This window comes from Aethalodelphis obliquidens, unplaced genomic scaffold, assembly GCF_003676395.1.
Source record: "Aethalodelphis obliquidens isolate GAN/ISIS:26980383/991018 unplaced genomic scaffold, ASM367639v1 scaffold13, whole genome shotgun sequence".
NCBI classification, from domain to species: domain Eukaryota; kingdom Metazoa; phylum Chordata; class Mammalia; order Artiodactyla; family Delphinidae; genus Aethalodelphis; species Aethalodelphis obliquidens.
The window spans coordinates 23,550,704-23,573,918 of NW_020837957.1; the positions used below are offsets into that span (position 1 = coordinate 23,550,704).

Genomic DNA, 23,215 nt, shown 5'->3' on the forward strand with positions numbered 1-23,215 from the left:
CCTGCTAAATGAAAGGAATGCAGAAATAAAGACTACCCAGAGGTGGCGCTGTGGTTAAAGTACACCTGAATTTTGATTACAGTGAATGAATTTATTTCCTACCCCTCTGAAGAGAGACTGTTAGCCATTACTGCTTTTGTGTTTCTATAACCACAGCATCAGCAAATAAAGGTCTCCAGTAACATACTCCCACCCACTCCAATCTACAGGGACATGTGTAAAGTCCTCACTCCACACACAATCAGAGCCAAAACACTGAAACTACCTCCTAGGCCCCTGCAAGCCTAGAGATCTATACTGACAGTTTTATCTATCCTTCTCTCTTCTTTTCCTTCCACAAAAACTACAATCCTTTGGATAATTACTCAGTGATATCCGATGTCTGATTTATTTTCTAACATTTCGTTTTAAAATAAAGATTTAATTTCGGAGCACATACTTTGGGAAATAACTAAAGTACCACAATTCATTCCAGACCTATGTATTATATGTTCTATAAGAAAATCATTTTTTAAAGAAGGGAAAAATAAAGACGATTTGGCTTAATTCCTTCATTTGTGGATTAGAAAATGAAGGGCCAGAGCAGGAAATTTACTTGTACATGACAAATCATAACTTAATTGCAGCTCACTAAGATCTTGTGTTATCTCATTTTGATTATTATAAATTATTAACAACTGAAGCTGACCAAGGGAATTATTTGTATTATTATGTGTATTATTTGTTTACGGGGTTCCTTTCCCCTTTTTGTTTAACTGAGTTTTCTTTACCAAACTTCAAGGAACATTACATGTTTTTAAGTTGGCTTTCTTTAATCACACCCATCTGCAGCTGTTTTCTGTACAGAATATTTTAATTATTATTATAGTTTTAATGATTTTTTTAAAAAGTTTTTCATATGAAAAACTTCATATCAAGTTTTTCACAAAGTGACTTGATCATAAAAATGCAATTTTAAGTTCCAATCAATAAAAGTAAGCCATTTAATTTCGAGGTGCTAGAAATATAAAGAAAGGAGTATTCTAACTGGTATTTAAAAATGTCTTCTGCTTGATATTGTAGGCAATGACTATAGTTTCTTTTGCAGCCTTAATGTTGATGGTTTGAAAGACAGAAATCCCCCAAACAGACACTAACACCATAGATGTTTAACATCTGCATTGTCTAGCCAGATTCTTCTGCAGGTTTCTTTCCTCAATCTAGCAGTACTGTGCGTAATACAGTATGAAAACTTGTCCCACAAGGCTGGTTTTACTTAATGATACTCAGCAGAAGGGCTTTGCACTTTCATGATAATTTCAACCAGAAAAATCTCTCTGGAACTTACTAATAATAATCAGACCTAATATTAGCCTCAGATCGGAGATTTATTAAACCTATTTGGCAGAGCAGATAAAGTTGAAGCATCTAGGCTGAGCTGCGGCCCTGGAAAGAGACACTCAGATTACCACCCTAATAGCATTCCTCAAAACTTGATTTATACTAGAAGTAACCTTTCTTACTCTCCAGAGGCTGTGAGATTTTGAATCTTGCAATAACTTCCATCGCTCTGGGGGCTACGAGAAATTTGGCCTCTCATCCTCTACAGTGGGGTGGATACAGGGGGCCAGGCTTTTCCCTTGAAGTTTTCCTCAACTTTGAACGTAAGGGCTGTGATCTTTCTACCACCAGCAATTGACAAATACCTATGAAATGCCTACTGGGCACTTAGTTTATACTCAGGTTGATGGGGAGAAGCTTCTACCTTGTTAATGAAACTTCCACTAAGGTTCATAAATCTCTAACATCGTGAATTTAAAAAACAAAAACAAAAGAACTCCTCAAAAACCATCTCTTCTGCGTGTGTGTGAAGTCCACCGCCCTGAGATTTCGACCAAGCTTTTCTACCTCAACAGGAAGAGGCCCATTTCTGAGACAGATGTGAAGTAAGTTTCCTAAGGGGCTCCTCTCGGCGCGAGGACGGGCTATCCCCGAGGGGCGAGCGGGCGCGGGTCCCGAAGGGGCCACGTGAGCAGGGAGGGCAGGTGTGGCCCCCGCGCCTCGGCCTGCCATCTCGGGCCACGGGGGGCCGCGCCGGCGGGGTCGGCGGCGCCCGAGGGACTTCTCCCCACCTGATTCGGGCCCTCCCCCGCTTCAGCCTCCGGCGGCTCAGCCGCCTCGCTCTCTCCCCCGCCCCCGGAGTCTCGTTTCAGTCATCCCTTTGTCCTTGCCCGGATTGGCAGGTTTTATTATTCCGCCTGAACAATCCGGCCGCCCAGTGGCTGAGGGTCGCTGACGTCGGCGGCAGAGCCTGGGAGTAGTTGGGATTTTGCTCTGTCAGTAACACATGTGTAAGAGCCGCGGAGGGAGCGAGTGAGCCGGTTAGAGGCCAGCGCCGCCGCCACCGCCGCCTCCAAGCCGGGCAGCAGCAGCCCCGGCAGGGGCGAGGGTCAGGCGCGCGGGACCCCGCCGGCCGCAGCTCCCCGCCTCCTGGGCGCGTCCGCCCCCCGGCCTTCGCGCCGGCCGCCGCCGCCGCTCCCGGGGCTGTTGTGTCTGTGGCCGCTCCCCGGCTGGAGGTGCAGGAAGCTCGGCCGAGCGGCCGTCGCCGCCAGCAGCCCGGAGCGAGCGGGCGGGCGGGCGCACGGGAGGGAGGCAGGCGGAGGAGTAGGAGGGGGAGCGGGAGGAGCGCGGGCGGGGCGGGGGCCTCCGGGCGGGGGAATATACAAAGTGAAGCCACATTGCCAAACTTGCAGCAGCGATTGCAGCAGTTGCTGCCGCTGCGCCGCGCCGCGCGGGCCGAGGGCTCCTGCAGCTGCTCGCGCGGAGCCGGAGGCGGAGAAGAACGACGAGGACCGAGACTGACGCTTCTGCTTCCCGGCGCCTGCCACTTACGCGGGGCCCCCTAACCCAGCCTCAGAGCAGCGCGTTAAAAAAAAGAAAAGAAAAGCAGCCCTTAGCCCCCTCCTCCCCTTTCCTGCTTCTGCGAGAACATCCCCCCCTCTCCCTCCACCTCCGCCAGCCAAGGCGCCCCTTCCTTGGAAGCCGAGCGGCTTCTCACGAATTTCGCCGCCGCCGCCTCTCGCAATATTGCAATATAGGGGAAAAGCAGGTAAGGGGACGGCTGGAGAGCCGCGGGCAGGGAGGGGGGGGAGAAGGAGGAGGGGGGCGATTTGGGCCGGGGCTGTTTTCTTTGGCTTCCTTCCCTTGACCGTCCCAAATTGCAAGTAAACAATACGTCGGCTTAGATAATGCGCGAGTCCGAAACTACCGAGGCCGGCCTGCGAGCTAGGACGGAGGGCAGCCCCGGGCCGCCAGCTTTGTAGCGGTTCCTGCTTACAAAAGGGTTCTTCTTGGAGACGGGGCTGGTGGGGACCTTGGAGGCGTGTGGGGATATATTCAGTTCCAAAGGGAGAGGCAGGAGGTGCTTTAAGCGTTGAAGTCTGAGAAGTAGTGTGGGGAAAATAGTCCCGACCTTACCCCCCGCACCCCACCACTATTTTTGAAACAGTGGCAGAAAGGATCTAAGTGAGCAGGATTCGGTATTGCTGGTTCTTTTAAAAAATTCCTCTTGGCTTATAAGTCTTTTGTTCCAATCCAGGAGAAATCCGGTGAATCACCTAATTAAAATCAAGACATGAATTAAGCATCCATTTTTGTACTACAAATTGTCAGCGCTACGTTTGTCCCTCCCTTGGTCTCCATTAAAAAACACCAGAGACGTTGTTAAAGGGGGGCAGATTTTGCCTCTAGCTGCCAGTTCTGCTTTCTATTTCACAGACTACCTCAGGACCTAAATTGCTTGGCTATGTAATTACTAGAGTATAAGCCTATTTAACTTAAAAGCTTTCTTTTTTTTTCCAACTCTAAATGAAACTTGATGAGGGCCCGTCCTTAGTTATCAGGGGAGTCAGTTTCTGGTCAGTCGTCTTGATTCATCTCTTTTAGATTTAATCAGCATTAAGGTATTGCTTGTCCTTAAGAGCTTTAGCTAATGGGGTTACTGGATGCTTTTCTCAGTGTAATGTTTCCTTTTCAAAAAAAATATACATATATATTTACCTCTCACCAAAGATGGGGGCGGGGAAGAGCTTGGAATCTCCTCCCTCCTCCTCTTTTAAAAAGGAATTCAGAGCGATTAAAACGTTGGGCGGGGGTGGGCAGTTTAAAGACCTAGGGCAGGAAATGCAGATTCATTTGGGTTAGGGCTGAAATTGTAACAAAAAGCAATTCCTCGAGTAAATGCATCAGATAAATCAATTTACATAAAGGTATGATGCATTCGGTTAAATGCAATGCTAATGGGTTTTAGAGTGGTCCTGTTTCCAAAGTCTCAGGGTTTTGTTACAGCTTAATTGGTGCAGTTCTTATTCTGGTTTATTGTGCGGTCACTGGACACACGTTCCGGGACTCTTTCGGAGGAAATGTGTTTAAAATCGGCCTATTTAAGGAACACAAGTCCTTGTTTCGTTCCCTTCCCCTCGTTTTTTTGCAGCAGCCAAGTTGGGCCGGGGACAGGCAAAGTTCGTCCTCTCGCTTCTGAGGTATCAGCTGAATGTCTTGAGCAGATAGCCGGGAGCCTCGGGGGGAGCCCACACTCTCGGCTTACAGAGGACAAAGACAAAACAGGCTGCTTAATTGGCAGTAAATAACTTGATCTTTTTATAGAATAAGTGACTGGAGGAACACTAGGACTTTATTGGACTCAGGATTGGAGGCAACAAATTAATCGGTTTAGGCTAAGCTTTATAAATTGATTCCTATATTAGACCCCAGTTGTTTCTCTCGTGACATTCATTAGAAAGAGTGGGGAATTTTTAAAAGCAGTTTTTGGTGACAGTAGGTCTGGCTCAAGATATAACTTGTGCATCCTTTAACAGTGCCTTCTCACATATTATCAGTAACGTACCCCTCACCCTTTTGGAGGAACAAAGCTCTACCATTTAAATTGCTGATCAAGGGCAGATTAGTGAGACCAAAGTGGAGAGTGTTTGTATAGGAAGTTAACAGGCATCCTAAAGTTCAATGATCTATTATTCTTGCCTGTGTCCTGCAAACGCAGAGAAAACACTCATTGATCTTCAAAATGAAATGAGATTTGGAACAATAATAGGAGATGGCGGTCACCACAATGGCATGTGAAAGGTGCTGTTTAAAATAAGAAAAACCAGTTTCGCAACTTTACACACCGCACCCCCCCCCCCCCCCCCCGCCCCCCCCCCCCCCCGAAGTCCCCTCGCTTCCCCTCCCACCACCACTCTCTCCATCTCCCCTCCGCCGGTTCTTCCCTCCTTCCCTTTCAGAAAGCCGAACTATTTCCAACTTGTGAACTGCAGCTGCACTTCCCCGGGCAGAGCTCGGGAGGGAACGTGGCTCCGGCGGGGGCCGCCTCTCACTCCCCTCGACTAGCGCTCGGGGCTCAGCGGGGCCCCGGGAGGGGCCGGGCGAGGCGGTGGGTGGGTTTGACCCTCATTTGCTGGAGGCGGGCGGCGGAGGAGGGGGCAGTGGGCGGAGGCGGGGGCCGGGAGGAGGCGCCGCGAGGGGAGGAGCGCGCCGCGGAGCCTCGCTCTCTTGAGTTTTGACAGTACCCGAGCTGAAATTGTCAGCGGCGGCGGGCGCTGGAAAGTTGAGAGGAGCTCGTGGCCCCAGAACAAAGCTTGAGAAAAGTAAACAGGCGGCTGCTGCCGGCAAGCCTCCCTCCTTCCCTCTCCCCCTCATCCTCCTTCCCGCCCTTGCCCTGCTGCTTCCTTCCAGCAACTCTGGGGGCTGGCGGGGGACGGATTCGCTCACTCGCGCGGCGAGTACTAACTTTTGCATCGCCCCTGTTTTGTCTCTCTCTCCCTGTCCCCTTCCCGCCTTCTGCAGACCATGGTGAATCCGGGCAGCAGCTCACAGCCGCCCCCGGTTACGGCCGGCTCCCTCTCCTGGAAGCGGTGCGCAGGCTGCGGAGGCAAGATTGCGGACCGCTTTCTGCTCTATGCCATGGACAGCTACTGGCACAGCCGGTGCCTCAAGTGTTCCTGCTGCCAGGCGCAGCTGGGCGACATCGGCACGTCCTGTTACACCAAGAGCGGCATGATCCTTTGCAGAAATGACTACATTAGGTAAGACTTGGCTGCCTTTCCCCGACATGGGCGGGCAGAGCAATGGCAAGGCCAAAGGTTACCAAGGGTTTTAAAGAAAGGAGCAGGGCATCTCAGAATACAGTGTAGCCTTCACCTCAAAAACCTGGTTGGCCGAAATTTAAGGGGTTAAAGAAGCATGTGTTAATCTTCCAATATTTAGTGGCAAATTAACGGCAAAGGCCACACGAAGTAAAAACTGCGCATCTGGGGGGACTGGGCTGCTAGGTGTGCAAAGGTTGGGACCAGGATCCTCGCGACCAGGATTTCACGTGGTCAGCCGCAGTTGGACCCTCCACTAAAAATAAACCTTTCAAGTGGGAGTTAAGCTGCTTTCTTAAAGCAAGGTAGGGACCAACATAGGAACTTGGGAGACAAAAGACTGATTTAAAAATTTAAGTGTGGGTAGTGAGAAATGATATGGTGATGGCTGATTATGATATTTACGTAAGCACCTTTAAACTTTTTTGAGTGGAAAACTGACTCATTCTTTGTGCTCCTTGTGAAAAATGCTGATTGCCCATCGGTTTAAAGACTTGTCATTCTTCTTATAGCAAAGAAACCCGAACAAGAAAAAAAAAAAAACTTAATGGTAATGTTTCTCTTTATATATTGTTACTTGAAGGCTCGCAATACTCAAGTGTTAGTGTGTGGTTTGTGATGTAGAATTTGTAGTTCAATTGAGGAATGTTCAGATTTTGGGTTTTTTGTTGTTGTCATTTGTATCACTACCCTTGATCCCCAAAAGAGATTTAGGAAAAGAGGCTATAGAATTATACTAATCTTGCATTTTAAAGCAATGTATAGGAACATTCATATGCCCATGTAAGCAGCCTTTTTCCAACAAGTTTCAGTGCAATTAATGGAAAGAATTCAGGAGGTCAGGTGCCTATAGGATCTTTTCAGGTGAACTCAAGCTACTTAAACTCATTAATTTGAAAGGAGGCATTTGAAGGATTACACATTTAATTTGAGTAAATGGTTTGATAGACTGATGCACATGAATGCTTCTAGGAGGTGTTCTGTTTCAACATCCAGTAATTAAAAAAAAAAAAAAAAACAAACCCACACGCACACGGTTGATACTAGACAACCACTCACTTTTAAGAAATGCGTTCTATTAAAATTTGTGCCCTAAACCATTTTCTTTATAGAGATTAGAAAATTTTTGCCCTTTCTTCAATGAGGGTGAATCAATAGATGAGGTATTTTGTTCAAAGTTTAGCTCCATTGTGATTCCCTGACTCTGCATCTAAAACTGCAGAAGATCCCAGTGCAGTTTGGAGCTGAGTATGGGTATGTTTACCCCAGTGATATCATTAGTGTAAATGATGGAATAAGATGATATTTGGTTATTCCAGTAATGCAACCTATGTCCTCTTTGCTGGCCTCCTCAATCAGCCAAGTAAAAGAAATACAGGAAGGGAGAGGGCTTTTATTTTTAAATTAAGGTGGCAGCATTAATTTCACGAAGTGTTCTTTTAGAAGTAAACGTTGGAAAATCAGCAGCAGCGTGGGTATAATGCTTTCTGGTCCTCCTTCCAAGCAATGCCATGAGCTTTGACAGTACTGTAATTAGAGAGCAAAACTGGTAAGAAGGAGGGTGGTTTAAAGGGGAAAAATTGACAGTGCTGTTCAGAAGCAGTGAATGGTACAGATTCATCTCTTTTCCAAGTGCCTTCAGAAGACCTTCGCTTCTGATTACCACTAATTAAAAAGAAGATGGGTCCACTTGCATTCCCTCAGGACAAGTTTAGGCAAGTGGCTTCCTGGGAATCACTTCCATTCCTTTCCCTATTCTTGGGAACAAATATAAATGCCCATTTGGTGTTTTTCTGTTGGCTTAATGGAGCAATGGAGGATGTGTGCCCAGCCCCAAGACTTAATTAACTGGGTCCATATTCTCCCTTTCTTTCTTTTTTCCTGACTTTGAAAACTGGAACCACGCTTGCTGTTGAACTGGAGGCTACCCTGAGGACCTTAGATTTGTTCGGGAGAGCGGAGTTCTAGCTCAGTACCCAATTGATCCTTTCCTCACACTGCTCAGGGCTCAGCAGCAGACACCCCCCTCTCACCCACCAAGTTTAAGGGATCTCCTAAGTCTTTCTTCAGTGTTCCTTCTGCCCACCAAGATGCCGAAAGGGTGGGAAGGTGGGGAGGCTGCGCGTTCCCTTTCCTTTCAGCCACTCCCTCCTCAGTCTCCCTTCAGTCCACTTGTTGGAGGAGCTTTCAGTTCTGCAGGGACGGCCGCTGAGGAGCGGGACTAATCCGCTCGCCGGCCGCCAGGTGAAGGGGACCCTTTGGCTCTTCGGCCCCAGCTGGGACCACAGAGCGATTTATTAAGGGGCTTTTAAACTGTCTGACTTTGAGGTTGTGGCTTTTTGAAAACCAGCAAGATCTGGCTAAAAAGCTTTGGGAGAGCTGGGAGGGGCCCGGAGGGGAGGGGGTTGTGGGGGGGAAGGGGTGGGTGGTGCTGCTTTTCCCCAGCCCCTTCCCCCTGCGCGACCAAGTGTCGTTTGGGCAGAGCTGGGCTTCTGCCTCTCCTCCCTCCAAGATTTCAGATAAAGCGGCTGCCTTGCTGCAGCGAATCCGCACAATTAAAAGCTTTAATTAGTGGCTCCTCCATTTTCTTAGTTTTGATGGGCTTTATCTAATGAGATCTGGTCTCTGGCTTAGATCTGCTCCGAATGACGTGTCCGCAATGAATGAGAGCTGCGTTGCAAACAAAACATTTAATTAACAAAATTGGCCTCTAAGAGAGGGAGGGATAGACAAGGGGGGAGGGGAGAGGAAAGGGAGGGTGGATCTTAAAGGGGCCAACGCCGGCCTGGCCCCGCCACCTAGCAAAATTACAAAAGTCGTTGAACCTTGGAAGCGCGTCCTCCCCCTTCCCCCCGGGTTCCCGACCCCCCAGCTCAATCCCAGCGCCACCAAGTAGCTTCAGAAACTCCGATTCTCTTTCTTCGAGTCCTCCTTCATCCACCCCCACCGCGGGCCAGAAGACTGGCGCGGAAAGTGCAGCAAGAGGAGGAAGTTCGGAGATCGACGGGTGGGGCTCCAGGTCCGGGGAGGCGAGGCTACGCGCCGGAAGCTCGGGTGGTGGTTCTCGGCGTGCCGGGTCTCGCTCGCTCGCTCGCTCGCTCGCTCGGCCGGGCGGGGGCCGGGCTGGGGGCTGACGGCGCCTGAGGCCGCAGTTCAGGCGCCCGGCCGGCCGGCAGCCTCGGGCCCGCGAGGGGGCGAGCGCAGGGCGGGAGCCGGACGAGCGGGTAGCGCTTTCTCTCCCCGGGCTCCGCTCGGGAGGTTCACGTGGCGCCCGCAGCCGCAGTGAGCGCCGCGCAGCTGGGGGTGGGGGCCCGGGGCGGGGGGATTGGTGGTGGTTGGTGGTGGAGGGTGCGTTTCGGGAGCGGGTAGCGTTAGGAACGGAGGCGCCGCCAGACAGCGAGTTCATTTCCCTGGTAATCAACAGCAAGCTGCTATATTCAGAGAATGCTGTCCCTTTAATTGAACAGGCTAGGTAATTAAATGGCACTTTTCCAATAGGACGTGCTAGGTAAATCTAATAGTTGGTTATTTAATATCACTTTGAAGTCTGCCCACTCAAGCACAGTGACAGCACAGGAGCATGTGAACTATTAGCTAGGAAAAAAAAACCCTAGGATCTCAAAAATTAATTAAATCGCATGCAATTTAGGGGGAACGTTTATCTTGATTTGTCATAACAGAATTAATTCAAGGCCTCCAATTCACTTGGGGGCAGATCTGTTACTCTGAATTAACCAAGCGTAATTTGGCTGATTTTTTTTTTTTTCTCCCTCCCCTCTCTAACGCATCAGTTGCGATTATTCACAGCCCCCCTCTTAAGTATCAATAGCTTCTGGTGCTTTTAAGGTGCTTGGTCTCTAGTTATTCCGAAGTACTTTTAATGGACTTGGCTCCAGGCATAATTTCTGGGTTGCATTTTCTTTGTTACATTTAATATAGCCGGTGCAGAATTTAGATTAAATATAGGAACCTGCTGGAAAACCAATTGCTTCTGGGTCGGTAGCTGTGGATGTGCATTTTTCTCCTCAGATAGGTTGCTGATATTTACTTGTAGGTACAAATGTATACCTTTCAGCCACACTTAGAAACCTACCTCTCCTTGCCTGAAAGCGGTTTAGAAAACAGCCAGGTAATGCTCCGTATCGTGTGTATTTTGCTTGAAGTAACCAGTTGCAAGTAGGCTCACCTATTGGTCGTTGAAGTTAGGGAAAGATGCTAAGTATTATTACTGAACTAAAAATACAACTTGCTCTCCATCTCTGTCAGCAAGGAGAGTTGGAGCTGGCAAACAGTACTAGCACTACATGGTACTTTTCATAGGAGCAGAGCACCTCTAAAGTGTAGAGGTTTGGTGGGATTTCTTTCCTTCTTTTCCCTTTTCCCCATGTAAGTAACCTCTTGATGTTTGTGATTGATTGCATTGCCCAAATGCTGAAATATTAACGACCTTCTTGGACTGAGGACCCAAAGAAAGGAAACTGAAACCGATTCTGTCATCACAATTAAAGACTCCCCTGGCTTTAATTAGCCTGACCTGGGGTATATCTCCCCGTTGCTTGAGTTAAAGAGAAAAGAGCCCATTATAGTCCAGTCTGAGACGATAGCTACTTAATTGAGCACCTAAAGCCTCAAGCCTTTTAAATCAAACACTGTCCTGGACAGTCCCCCTGGTTAGATAATTAACTCTCCAGTGCACAGAAACGTTGTTAAAACACACACACACACACACACACACACACACACACACACACACAACTTTTCAGAAAAAAGGGTGGAATTCTAATGGTAGCCTTCCTCTCTGGTAAAAGGGATTAAAGTGTGTTTAGACATGTAAGTTTTCTGCTCTGAGGCAGCCTTAAAGCTGTAGGCACGGAAAGATATTAAACTCCATTAATAATGTTGTTCAATAGCACATCAGTCCTGGGTAGATCTTGGTCATTTTCAAACTTTGTAACTGTAATTTCTGACACTTTAGGAATCCCGTGATTTTGTGGCTGATTGTTCCCTGAAAGGTTGTGAAAGTGGTGCTGGAGAAAATGAGATGTATGAAAAGCTTTTGGATTCCATACAACTGCCCTTAGACATTGAAGACATACAGCTGACTTTACTCAGGGTGAATTGTTAAATAAATGAACACTTAGGTTGGGTAATCAGATTGGTACTGTGAAAGGGTATTTTTGAGATGGAGTGTCACTGTGTACCTGTTGGTAGTGGCAGCCATAATTATAGACTCCTAGCCATTAAAATACTTCTGGGTTGCTGTAAGAGGATATTTGGTCCTTAGCTCAGGTAGGATTCTGTTCCCTACCCCCTTAATCTACACCGCCCCCCTTTTATCCTCAGCATGTTTTTGGCTACATCGACAGGTTTTTAATTTTATTCTTACCTGAAGTGTTTGAGTTGGTACCCCTTTTGGGGATTGAAATAGCCCTGCTGTTGACTGGAAACTCCCCCTGGCAATGCTAATTCTCTGGCCACCTCACCCTTCTGAGAACCCTCTCGTGGCAGCAGTGACAACCCACACTCGCAGGATGCTGTGGGTGAGACTCCGGGAGGCTTCATCGATGCTCCTGAAATGGTCCAGTGTTAGGAAATGGCAGGCCAGCGGCCCCTGAGCTCCCACACGGTGCGGTCCTGCAGCTAGAGGTCCTGACAGTGTATTATTTCAGCTTTCTCTCTGTAACTGTTCTGATTCTGTAAGAACGTGTCAATGTGTTGTTGATCTCACACTAATTAGTTTTGAAATGGAGTTTTGATTGAACTCTTCAAATCGATGCTGCTGCAAAATTTGTTTCTTGGGCTTCCTATTAAAAGCCATCTTAAGGGGCAGTTTTACTACTCTCCCTGTCGTTCAGTCGATACATTTAATAACAACTTACAGGCTATTTTCAATAAAGTGGCGACAGCAAATTAGTAGTTTGAACATGACAAGCCTCTTCTGCAAGACCAGATTCTGAAAACTCAAAGCAATTATTTTTATATAGAGGCATGCCACAATCATTCAGATTACGGGGTGTTCTATAGGAGGCTGTCTCATGGTTTGACACAAACTGCATTTTATGACTTTCTTTGGACAAGGAAGAAATGCAAGTATTAATATGTATTATGACACCGATATGTTAGTTTGTAAGTCCTATTACTTTGTTTTTCATTGTTGAAAAGTGCCTCTCTGACCCTGCTTACTCGTTCCGATACCACCTTTCAATGTGAAATCATTTTGGTCTGTTTAATAAATATTTGTGGATATTAAAGAGGGAAGCCCAAAAGCAAATAAAGCTTCCCAGTTTGAGTCGACGGATTTCATAAAAGCCAAAGTTCGGTGTTCGTTAAAATATTTTGTCATGCCTGTGGAAGGATGTAAGGAATTATGTATATCTTTTTCTTCAGTACACCGCACTTCCTTGAGCTTTCCCCTCCTCTGCAGACTTCTTCTTCTCCCCCTCCTCCCCCCATGGCAGATGTTGTGGTCTCATTTGATTGCATAGGAAAACTGCAGTGATACAGCAAACACCCAGAGAGATATGATGACAAATGGGTCCAGATCCCGGTAAATTACTTTCTGCTCAAATCGAAATTTCATTCAGTTTGTTGCTAGCAGAGATGAAGTAATCTAAATTGTGGACTCAGGAGCAGATAGAGGGAAGTTGGAGCAAGCATTTCATTATCAAGAGAGAGAGAAGGTTAGGATGAAAGAGATGAGCAGAGGCAAATCTTAAGTGTTGACACCATGATTGAAAAGGTTAACCCATACACATTATATATCAACCTGGATAGCAGAGAGTTTCTAATGGAAAGTCTGCACTGATGGAGGTTTACGGGAGTTTCAATACACTGAGCATGATGTCTTCTTAGATATACAATCAAATCCTCTTAACCCTTTTGATGACTCATATCTCAAGATATGATTAAAGTACAAAAGAGTTCTTCACATAATTTCAAGGACACAATACATTTAAACTTCAGGCATGAATTGTATCTTTTTTTTAATGATGAACTCAGTAATCTGATAAAATGTGTGTAGAACAGAATTGTTTCATATTTGCTAGAGGTGTAAGTCAATATTTTGTTGAAACCCAGGGCACCCTCTTCCTCTGCGGTAGGGAGAAGTTAGCTGTGACCACCCCCCCCAAAAGGATTTTTCCCAGATTATGTAAATCACTCATAAAATTTGAGGCCGGAGCCTAAGCATTCAGTCTCTGTCAAATGCATTCCAAAGGGAGGGCCAGAGGCTGGGGATTTCTTTCTCTTTCCTTGGTTTGGGATTATTCATTGGTGTCCCCGTCATCTTTGTTTCAGGTTATTTGGGAATAGCGGTGCTTGCAGCGCTTGTGGACAGTCTATTCCTGCGAGCGAACTCGTCATGAGGGCCCAAGGCAATGTGTATCATCTGAAGGTAGCATCTGCTCCTCCTCTGTTTTTTAAAAGAACCATAACTTTCCTACATGGAGACAAAGCATGTCTCCTTAGTAGGAACCCTGTTTTCTCAAGCCGCAAACATGGAAGGAATCCACTGAAATTGTTATGTGGCAGTGATGATTACACATCCACCCATGCCACTTCCCCCATGCCACAGAAGCACGCACCTGTTTGTCGCTTTTCCCCTTTAGCTTGATCCAGTTTCTTGCATTTTGGCTTACTCTTTTCCAGAATCATGTTGAAGGAAAGAAAACACTAAGCCATAAGTGGCTCTCTGTACTTGACAGATACCTGCTTAAAAACAGTTTATAAACTTGTGACCAAGAAAGACTTAATTTGTACTTGTTTTCAGTGGATTTGCTTTTTCCTTTCAGTGTTTTACATGCTCTACCTGCCGGAATCGCCTGGTCCCAGGAGATCGGTTTCACTACATCAATGGCAGTTTATTTTGTGAACATGATAGACCTACAGCTCTCATCAATGGCCATTTGAATTCACTTCAGAGCAATCCACTACTGCCAGACCAGAAGGTGAATACCTAGTTGGAAGGTTCAACCTCTTCGTCTAGTGAGGGAGTTTTCCTAGGTGGTTGTGTTTTTGCGTGCCCTTTTAAAGAAATGTAGACTACTCATACATACACGGTTCAGAAATAGAGGAATTGATGGGTTAAATCATGAATCTTTTGTGGTGAAAAAAATCCTGGCTTAATTATAGCTGTAGCTTTACCAATGTTGAACACATTATCACATGCAGAGTCAGGCAGAATGTAAAACTTGCCTACGACCAGTTGTTTATCCCACTTGACAATTTTGAAATTCAGAAATACGATGTGACTAGGTTATTGTCGGGGCGGGGGGAATTAGAACATTTTTGGTAGGAAGGGGGAATAAATGTCTTTGTCATGAAAGAATGATTTCTGCATTAGTAATAGCAATCTGGACACCTGCCTTCCTAACCCAATTTACGGTGCTTTGAATCTTAGAAGAGCAGTTTTACAAAACATTCTGGAATTCCAAAGGAGAGCATTTTTGTTGATTGGTAGTCCCATAATGTTTGAGTAAGTTACAACTTTTTTTTAAAAGTTCTAGCTCTTGCTGATCATTAAAGATTAAATGTCTTGATTCTCGATCCACAACTGGAAAGTTTTTGGACCAGAGTTAGAAACGAGGAAATTATACAAATGTACGAATCATGTTATTAGAGGGCACTCCAGAGGGAAAATGGGTGATCAACAGTTGTCCAGCACCTGCAGTACTGTATAGTTTCAGATCTATTTTAATCTCCTTAGTAAGTCCTATAGCTATGCAAGTGAGTGCATTTTGATAACTGCTGTGCCTAATTTGTAACAATTACTGTCAACCTTCAGTTAAGAGACTGTTCATTCCACACTGGCCCAGAAAAGAGTGAAATGTATGACTCGTGCACATAATTTTATTCACATCATATTTCATACTGATTATGTATTGATGACATTGATTCATTTACTCTTTACAGCACCACTTGCATGGATATTAAATCTTATTGACCACAGATGAATTTTAATTTCAGATTGGTGATAGATTTTTCCATCAGCTCTGATAGTATGTTTGACTTTTTCATCATTAACCCAGGCAATCACACAGCACTGAGTTATTGCATTGAAACAAAAAGTGCACACTTCACTTGGTAATTCTTTATGGATTTACAATAGGAACTTCATTAATGTCTGTTGTAGGGATCACAAAAAACAACATTTATCTGCAAATAGGAATTTAGCGAGCTTCAAAAATCTCAGGAAAAAATATTAGGCTTCTTTGTCTTCCGTAATGCATTTTCTTAATGCTGTGTACAGGGAAAATGACTAATATTTGAAAAATTTTAAATTATACTGCCATATTTTAATGCTTATTTTTATCATTTTCCCTTACTCAAGTTTATGGAATGATTTTAAATGTATTTTCCATTGCTTTATTAGGTAAAGGTTAATTGCATCAAAATGTGTACAGTTTTCCTTATTTACTAATATGGGAACTGCATAGAATACTATTTTAAGAACGGAAATCTAATTTTTTATTGCAAATTAATCAGTCACCATTGATGAGCCAGTTCAGGCTTCTTTAAGGAGTGCCAATACATATAAATACTTACAGACCTTCGTGGTTTCAGTTGTAATTAAGTGAATCTATAGGGCTGAGTTGAGGACAATGAATGGGTAACAAATATTTTGAGATACCCATTTCATGTAGAAGCAAAGCCATTTGTAGTTATACTTGGTAGCCAAAAAAAAGTACAGGAATAAAATCCACCCCCCCAAGGTAAAAGCTTAGTTTCTCTACAAATGATATCTTAAGTTTGTTGCTGCTTTTATACCATTTCTTTCCCTGACTTAGCAAGGCATAAAAAATGATACAGCTCACCAACGTGCATGGTGAGAATTGAAGGATGTAGAGATAAGATGGAAAATGTAGTCAGACTGAATACAGGCCATAGCAGTGTTAGCCAGGGACTAAGTACACAGACACGTAATAAGTACGAGCAGCGTCTCACAGTACCATCTTACTGAGTATAAGATGATGTAAAGGGCTTCCCTGGTGGCGCAGTGGTTGAGAGTCCGCCTGCCGATGCAGGGGATACGGGTTCGTGCCCCGGTCCAGGAAGATCCCACATGCCGCAGAGCGGCTGGGCCCGTGAGCCATGGCTGCTGAGCCTGCGCGTCCAGAGCCTGTGCTCCGCAACGGGAGAGGCCACAACAGTGAGAGGCCCGCGTACCAGAAAAAAAAAAAATGATGATGTAAATTGGGAGGTGTTAGGGAGGAAAATTTGAGCAAAGTCTGGTTTACGTGTTTACGAGATTGCAAGTATTGTGCCTTTCATATAAGTCCATACCTTTTGCAGGGTGGGAGAGGTAGGGCGTTCATTTTGGAACACAGAATATATGAGGCAGTGAAAAAGAGCCTACCGGCGTGTATTTTAATGTTGGAAGCCTTTTAAAAGGAGACAGGTGGCCTTCAAAAATGAATAGTTCTTAAAAGGAATAAGGAAATATAACTTAAGGATGTGTTCTTGTCAGACATTGGTGAGAAGCTGTGTTTTGGGGGTGATGTTAATTAAGAACATATCCCCGTTGGCCTAAATGTCTTACATTTTTGCCCTTGGTGCTCAGCTCACCATGAGCACAGTCAATTCACAAGGTAGTTTTTGTAAATAAACGTTTGGGGTAGGCTGAATGTGGTCCAGAGAGATATTAATGAGAGGGCAAGGGGGAAGAAGTAATGAAAACATACTTCCTGGTGGAATCATAAACTGCTTTTTGGACCTGAAGAATGCTTTAAAATGATTTTCCCCAAACCCTGCGGCGTTTCTTTTCTGGAGGAGATGAGATGGGGAGAAATGACAAATAGCTCCATTTTATTATTTTCTTCTCTCTCATTCTCTATATTTTTGGTGGGGAAAATTGGACATTAATTTTGGCCATTTTCCTTCTGTTCACAGAACCAATTACGTTTTTAGCGCATGATGCATAATAAATATACCCAAACATCCTCTGGCTGAAAAGTAATGAGTTGATTATTTGTACATCCGTTCTTTAAAGGCAGCTAAAATTGTATGGAAAGTATAGGCCCCCATCATCTGGCCCCTTTCAACTTTTATCCTCCTGAAATTTGTTCCCAGCGTCTGGGATGTATAGTTTAGTTGTTGTTCTGCACCATTGGCTTTTGTATGTTCTGAGAAAAAATAATCTTAAGCTCTTAAATCATACAGTCTCTCTGACTGAAATCTCAGACCACTCTTGTTCTAGGATCTACAAAATGTTATAGCCTATATTGTCTGAAGGAGACTTGGCTCCCCTCAGGAGAATACTGCCTTGTAGAGAGAGAGTTATGTAAATAGAATCAAGAATTGTGGGGTTTTTTGGGGAGGGGTTGGTAAATTTTTTGCCTGCTCTGGAATTCTTTCTTCCACTCAGGAGTGATGGTTTCATCTAGAATAATCTGTGCTTTTCAGTAAAATAAGAGATCACATCTCTTTGGTCAGAAGAAAATTTAGCGAGGGTTCTAGTTTACATACCCCTTCGCAGTTCCCCCCCACCCCGCCCCGTAGTTACATAATTGACGTTGTGTGTGTGTCCATCGTAGAGGACATTTGTTGCTCATTTATTAAATATGCTCGCTGGCTGCTGCCGCATCTTTGTTCTGGACAGACAAATTACCTTTCTCACACTGAGCCTCCACTCTGGGGATTAAGCCTCTACCACTTTAATTAGCTTGGAAGTAGGGGGTTGCAGCTCCTAATAGACTTCAGGCTTTTAGTAAGTTAGGGAAAGGGTGAAATGAGAACTTCCTGGGAAGCTCACAATGTCATTAAAAAACCATAAAAAACTAATATCTATTATTTCATTTTGGTAATTGCAAACAGCTTGTATTGGACAACTGGATTATCAATTGTAACTTAGATATTAAAGTTAGACTTCCATTGAACTACATTCTTTAATTGAGCACAAGTCATTAACACATTACTTATGTTTGATTCATATATTTACAATATTCATGTAGTATTAAGTGGCATGGTAGGAAATACTAAGGGAAAAGAAGTATCAATATTTTTTTGTGTGTGTGTGTATACACACATGCATATACACACATACCTATAAGCAGAGAAGGACATGGGTGCATAGACATCATATGGGGATATTAGAATAATCATGTTAACTGCCAGTATTCGTTTAGCTTTTTTATTAAGTGCCAGGCGCTGTTGAATGCGCTCCCTATATATTATGTAATCCTTATAACACCCTTATTATCCCCACTTTTTAAATTATTACTATTTTTTTAAATGAAAGCTTCTTTCTTTCTTTATTTATTTATGGCTGTGTTGGGTCTTCGTTTCTGTGCGAGGGCTTTCTCTAATTGTGGCGAGCGGGGGCCACTCTTCATCGCGGTGCGCGGGCCTCTCACCGTCGCGGCCTCTCTTGTTGTGGAGCACAGGCTCCAGACGCGCAGGCTCAGTAGCTGTGGCTCACGGGCCTAGTTGCTCCGCGGCATGTGGGATCTTCCCAGGCCAGGGCTCGAACCTGTGTCCCCTGCATTGGCAGGCAGATTCTCAACCACTACGCCACCAGGGAATCCCTCCCCACTTTTAGGATGAGGAAACCAAGACACAGACAGTTAAGTAACTTGCCAAAGTTTACACAGTTGAGAATATTAACGCAAAACTTCCTGGGGAGGAGGAACTTGGCTCTGATGTGCCTTTAAGATCCTAGTTCGAGGCAAGATGTTACAATTCATTCCTTGCAGAAAGAAACTTGCTTTTAACAGAGTTCAGCAATTCATTGTAGAAGTTTACACCAGAAACTTTCTGGAAGTCCATTTATCGTCTCATTTTGTCCGCTAGTAACAGTGCAGAAGATGTTATGCTTTAGTTCTCCACTGCCAGAGTAAGTAGCGTAGAAAGCCTCTAACAAGTCACAGTTGGAAAGTAATCTATTAATAGAAGAAGATTAGTGAATGTAGGGAAGACAAAAGCAGCCATGTTTGAGTTTTCATATCTCTCCAAGTTTAGCATTGTAGCTAAGATGCCCGTTTTTATGTCTTGCAGGTCTGCTAAAAGGTCAGAGTAATGCAGAATGCGTGCCTTCATCTCAGATCTTGTTCATCACAGGTGGATCCCATGTGTCTTCAGTAGACAAGTCACCTTTGTAGCTAGCACCAGTGCCAGCTCCATGCCATTGCACCTTCTTTAGTCTTGATTGCCCTTCTTGCATTTATTGGTGTATTAAAATGACTGAATATGAACATTAAGGACTCCATGAACCTGGGCTAATGGGAGACTGTAGAGAAAATGAAAAAAGATCCACCGGACGACATCTTTGGGGGGAGGGAGCTTGGGAGGAGGGAAATGACTAATGAAGCTAATTAAAAGAAGCATTCAAATCTGCTTTCTACCCTCATTAACAATTAGCAGGGCACTGGCCAGAGTTTGTACCCTGTGTTTTTACCTTAACAACATTCTATTTGCTCTTTGTATATTTAAGTGTTGTAAGGAAATGTGTTTCAATCAAAACTGAACATGAGATAAAGGAAAGAGATGTGGCTTTTGTGATATTCTATCACAAACACTTTTATTGTATCTCTGTAAAATACAATGTATGTATGCATGTAAGTGTTTTCGTCCTAATGTTGCTACTCCCATGGCAAAGAAAAAAAAAAGAATGAAAAAAAGAAAAAAAATTGGAAAAAAAGTCAGGCTCATAGAAGCTACTGTGTAGAAATCCCCCCCTACTTCTAATTTGCTGAATGAAGAAAAAAATCTTTTATTTGTGATATTTTCAGAGACATTTGCTCTAGTATGGTGTATTTAAATAATAAAAACTTAAAAGAAAAATATTCGATGGAGTTTGGGTTTAAAAACTGCTTTTTCTTTTCTGTGTTTTGGAAAATTTTATTTTATTTTTTTGTTCCGTACCAAGTTCACTTTAAATCTTCGGGGGTCGAGGGAAGCAGTGGGTATATTTATTTAGCTCTGAGCCAATAAGGTGTTCTTCAGATTACTTAACTATGCCATTTTTGGCAGGAGTACGAAGCCATGTCTCTAACGGAGTCCGTTCTGTAAATTCATAATATTCTGTTAACAGCATGTCATTACACTTCTGCTGTATCACAGTGAATCTTTTGTGTTTATATATATACGTTTGATTCTTCAGCTATTTCGTTTATTCTTTTTTCTCAGTAGGAAAGCCTTGGGTATTGATGGAAAGCATGTTAAAGAATGTGGCATAACCATCTTGTTCTCTTACCAAGTTTATAGCTTTTGAAGGAAATAGCAGTTCTAAACCATACCTGTACGGATTTTGAAGTTCCATTAGTTGTTAGGACCCCGAGCTCTTTTACAATCTTCTTTGATGGGTGAAGCAGCCATTTCCTGCTGAGCTTCTAGACTCGTGTGGTCTGCTGTATGATTTGTTTATTTTGGTTTGCTCTTACGCTCCTGTACTGACTCTGCCTTTCCATGTGTTTGGCGGAGGATTTGGATTTCATTTAGTAGTAGTCTTGAGGTACTTAGTCGCCCGTTCTAGGCAGCAGTGGCTCCCCACCAGCGCCCAAGTTGCCTGCAGAAAACACGTGTAGGCCAAGGACTCAGTGGGCCCAGTGCCGTTGGTGGAAGGAGGAAACACGTGAAAGGCTGCCCTGCCAGGCTTGTAGTATGTGAGCAAACTCGACTGCAACTTCTCTTACAGGTTAATAAAAGCAGGTGTGTTCATAATGCTCCTTTAAGTTTTATTTTCTCTTGTTCCAGAGAAAAGCTCCTGATATAGACCCACCCTCTCTCTGAGAATGGGAATGGTTCTGCAGAGAGGTCTGGCTCACCACACCTCTCAACTAGCAGTCAGCTTCCCTTTGGGATCTCCTGCTTCCAGAGATTCCAGGCCAAGAGAAAAAAAATCAGTTGCTCCAACTGAAAACCTCCTATAAACCTCGTGTAGGAGAATTTAAAGGCAGAGTTAGTTAAAGTGAATAGTTTATTAGAGCTTTATAAAAAGAATATGCAGGAAAAAAATAAAATGAACAAAATCACATAGATAACAATATCTGAGTTGGATCCTTGGGGAATTGCTAGGAACTAGTTCTGGTTTTTAACACCTTTTTTTTTTTCCCTTCAAGATCCTTTAAGGGGGGGCTTCCCTGGTGGCACAGTGGTTGAGAGTCCACCTGCCGATGCAGGGGACACGGGTTCGTGCCCCAGTCCGGGAAGATCCCACATGCCGCGGAGCGGCTGGGCCCGTGAGCCATGGCCGCTGAGCCTGCGCGTCCGGAGCCTGTGCTCCGCAACAGGAGAGGCCACAGCAGTGAGAGGCCCGCGTACCGCAAAAAAAAAAAAAAAAAAAAAAAAATCCTTTAAGGGAACGTGGGACTCTTCAGGACAGAAAAGGAGAAATGTGTTAATAAGAATGCTAGCATCTTCTCTAATTCTTTTTGACATAAGCACTCATGTCCCATATAGTGTAGAAATTCAAAGGAGATAGTTAATAACTTTGTAGTCAGTAATACAGTGTGGCATTTAGTGATGTGGAGGGCTAAGGTCATTAAAGACTTTAAATGAACTACTATAGGGCTAGTTCCTCAAGCACTGCCGCGTATTTAATAACGAGCTTCTAAAAGCATTTCTTAAGTTGCAGACCTATAAGATTACAAATGTCACTCATGTTAGTATAATCCACATGCAAGTGATGAAGGCTTCTCTTTGATGTGCTAAATTGGAGAAGGACTAATGGAGCTATGAATATACAATAGAACATATTTAAGTAGTAGCCTTGCTTTGGGTAAAACACTACCTTGAAACCAGAGGCGTTTCAAACAATAAAACCTGGCTCTAAAGGGGATGCTCTGTGTGGATAGAAAGCTACTAAAAACACTCAGGTTTATTCTGATGTGAGCAGTGATTGTGTTCCTCCCCCAGCTCCAACATTGCTGGGGAAAAAAAAAAAAACACGAGCTTGTTCACCTTTCATCGTGACATTGGTGATGTTAGTGAGATGCGCTCTGTTCTTTTGAAAGGACTTATGTAATATTAACCACGTCATAGAGCAAAATGGCGCCAGTCTCTACAAGCAAGTGCAATTAAAAATAAAAGCAAATGTGACTGAGCCCATCTGAACTCCTGATTAAAAAAAAAAGTTTATGATACATATAAATGTCTCAATCATGCAAATTGTCAATCTTGCTAATGAAACAGATTGTCCTCTGAAAGGGTTTAATGTTTTTTACCTATCTGTCTAGTTAGATTTACACAGTCCGAAAGGCCGGAGAGCCCGAACGAAGCTTTTCCAAACCGAATCGTTTGCCACGAGAAACTGTTTCCAGCTTGTCATGATTTATTAGGAAATAGTTTAACACAGACTGTAGTGTCTTATAAAATACGAAATGAGAAAACTGTCACACCAACATGAAGCTTGTGAAATTGTCATCCTCTTAATATTAACCGTATTGAAATTCTTTTGCCCTGATTTGCACTGATGTTTGAAACAACTGGTAATCCAAAATGAAGCTCTTAAGTTAAATGGCTTAAATGTCAATATAGTAAGATTCTAATGTGTACTACTATTTATATAAAATATTTCTTAGGGCCAATAACTTGCATAACATAGACTCCAAGATCTGTCTATCAAAACGCTATAGTGAAGGGTTTCCATGTAGCCTAAATAATTGTATTTAAATTGAGAAGACGTTGTCCCAAGCCTCCTTCGCCCAGGAATTCTATCCTGGGTGCTTGCATCCTGTGACTCGATTGGAGAGGCTGTTGAAACACAGACCGTTTACAAGTTGATGTTACCTGTCTCTTTGCTACTGAGACTCACCTATTGTCAGTCCAGCCAAGTCACAGAAATGCTTACTGCAGTTAAATAGCAATTTGTTTCCATGAAACTGCAATTAAAGTATTACGGAGCAGCCATTTTAGATTGGCAAGGCTCTGAACGCATGTTAAACAGCCAGCGATTCCCACTTGCAGTCTGGGAGCTGACTAGCAGCGAAGTGTCACACATGCACCCGTGTTGGGTATCTAGTTAAGAGACATCTGTAGCCCTCTTCTCCCATCGTGGACACGCTGAGAGCTATGGCACGTCAGGGCTGATCTGGGGAAGGTGAACTTGCAACATACCTCAAGTGAATACTATTTTCAGTTGT

The 23,215-nt window shown here is 44.1% G+C and overlaps 1 protein-coding gene across 2 annotated transcripts; it reads left to right on the forward strand.

Annotated features, from left to right (window-relative positions):
• The first annotated feature begins 2,315 nt into the window (after positions 1–2,315).
• Positions 2,316–19,927, forward strand: LMO4 (LIM domain only 4). 2 transcript variants are annotated; one of them, XM_027114251.1, is made up of 5 exons: positions 2,316–3,088; positions 5,842–6,080; positions 13,437–13,533; positions 13,931–14,086; positions 19,131–19,927. In XM_027114251.1, exons 2-5 carry the CDS (start codon positions 5,845–5,847, stop codon positions 19,137–19,139), a joined length of 498 nt encoding a protein of 165 aa, XP_026970052.1. In that variant the 5' UTR covers positions 2,316–3,088; positions 5,842–5,844; the 3' UTR covers positions 19,140–19,927. The 2 variants fall into 2 exon arrangements, with proteins under 2 accessions (XP_026970052.1, XP_026970053.1); XM_027114252.1 differs by lacking the exon at positions 2,316–3,088 and adding an exon at positions 5,499–5,642.
• Positions 19,928–23,215: the final 3,288 nt, after the last annotated feature.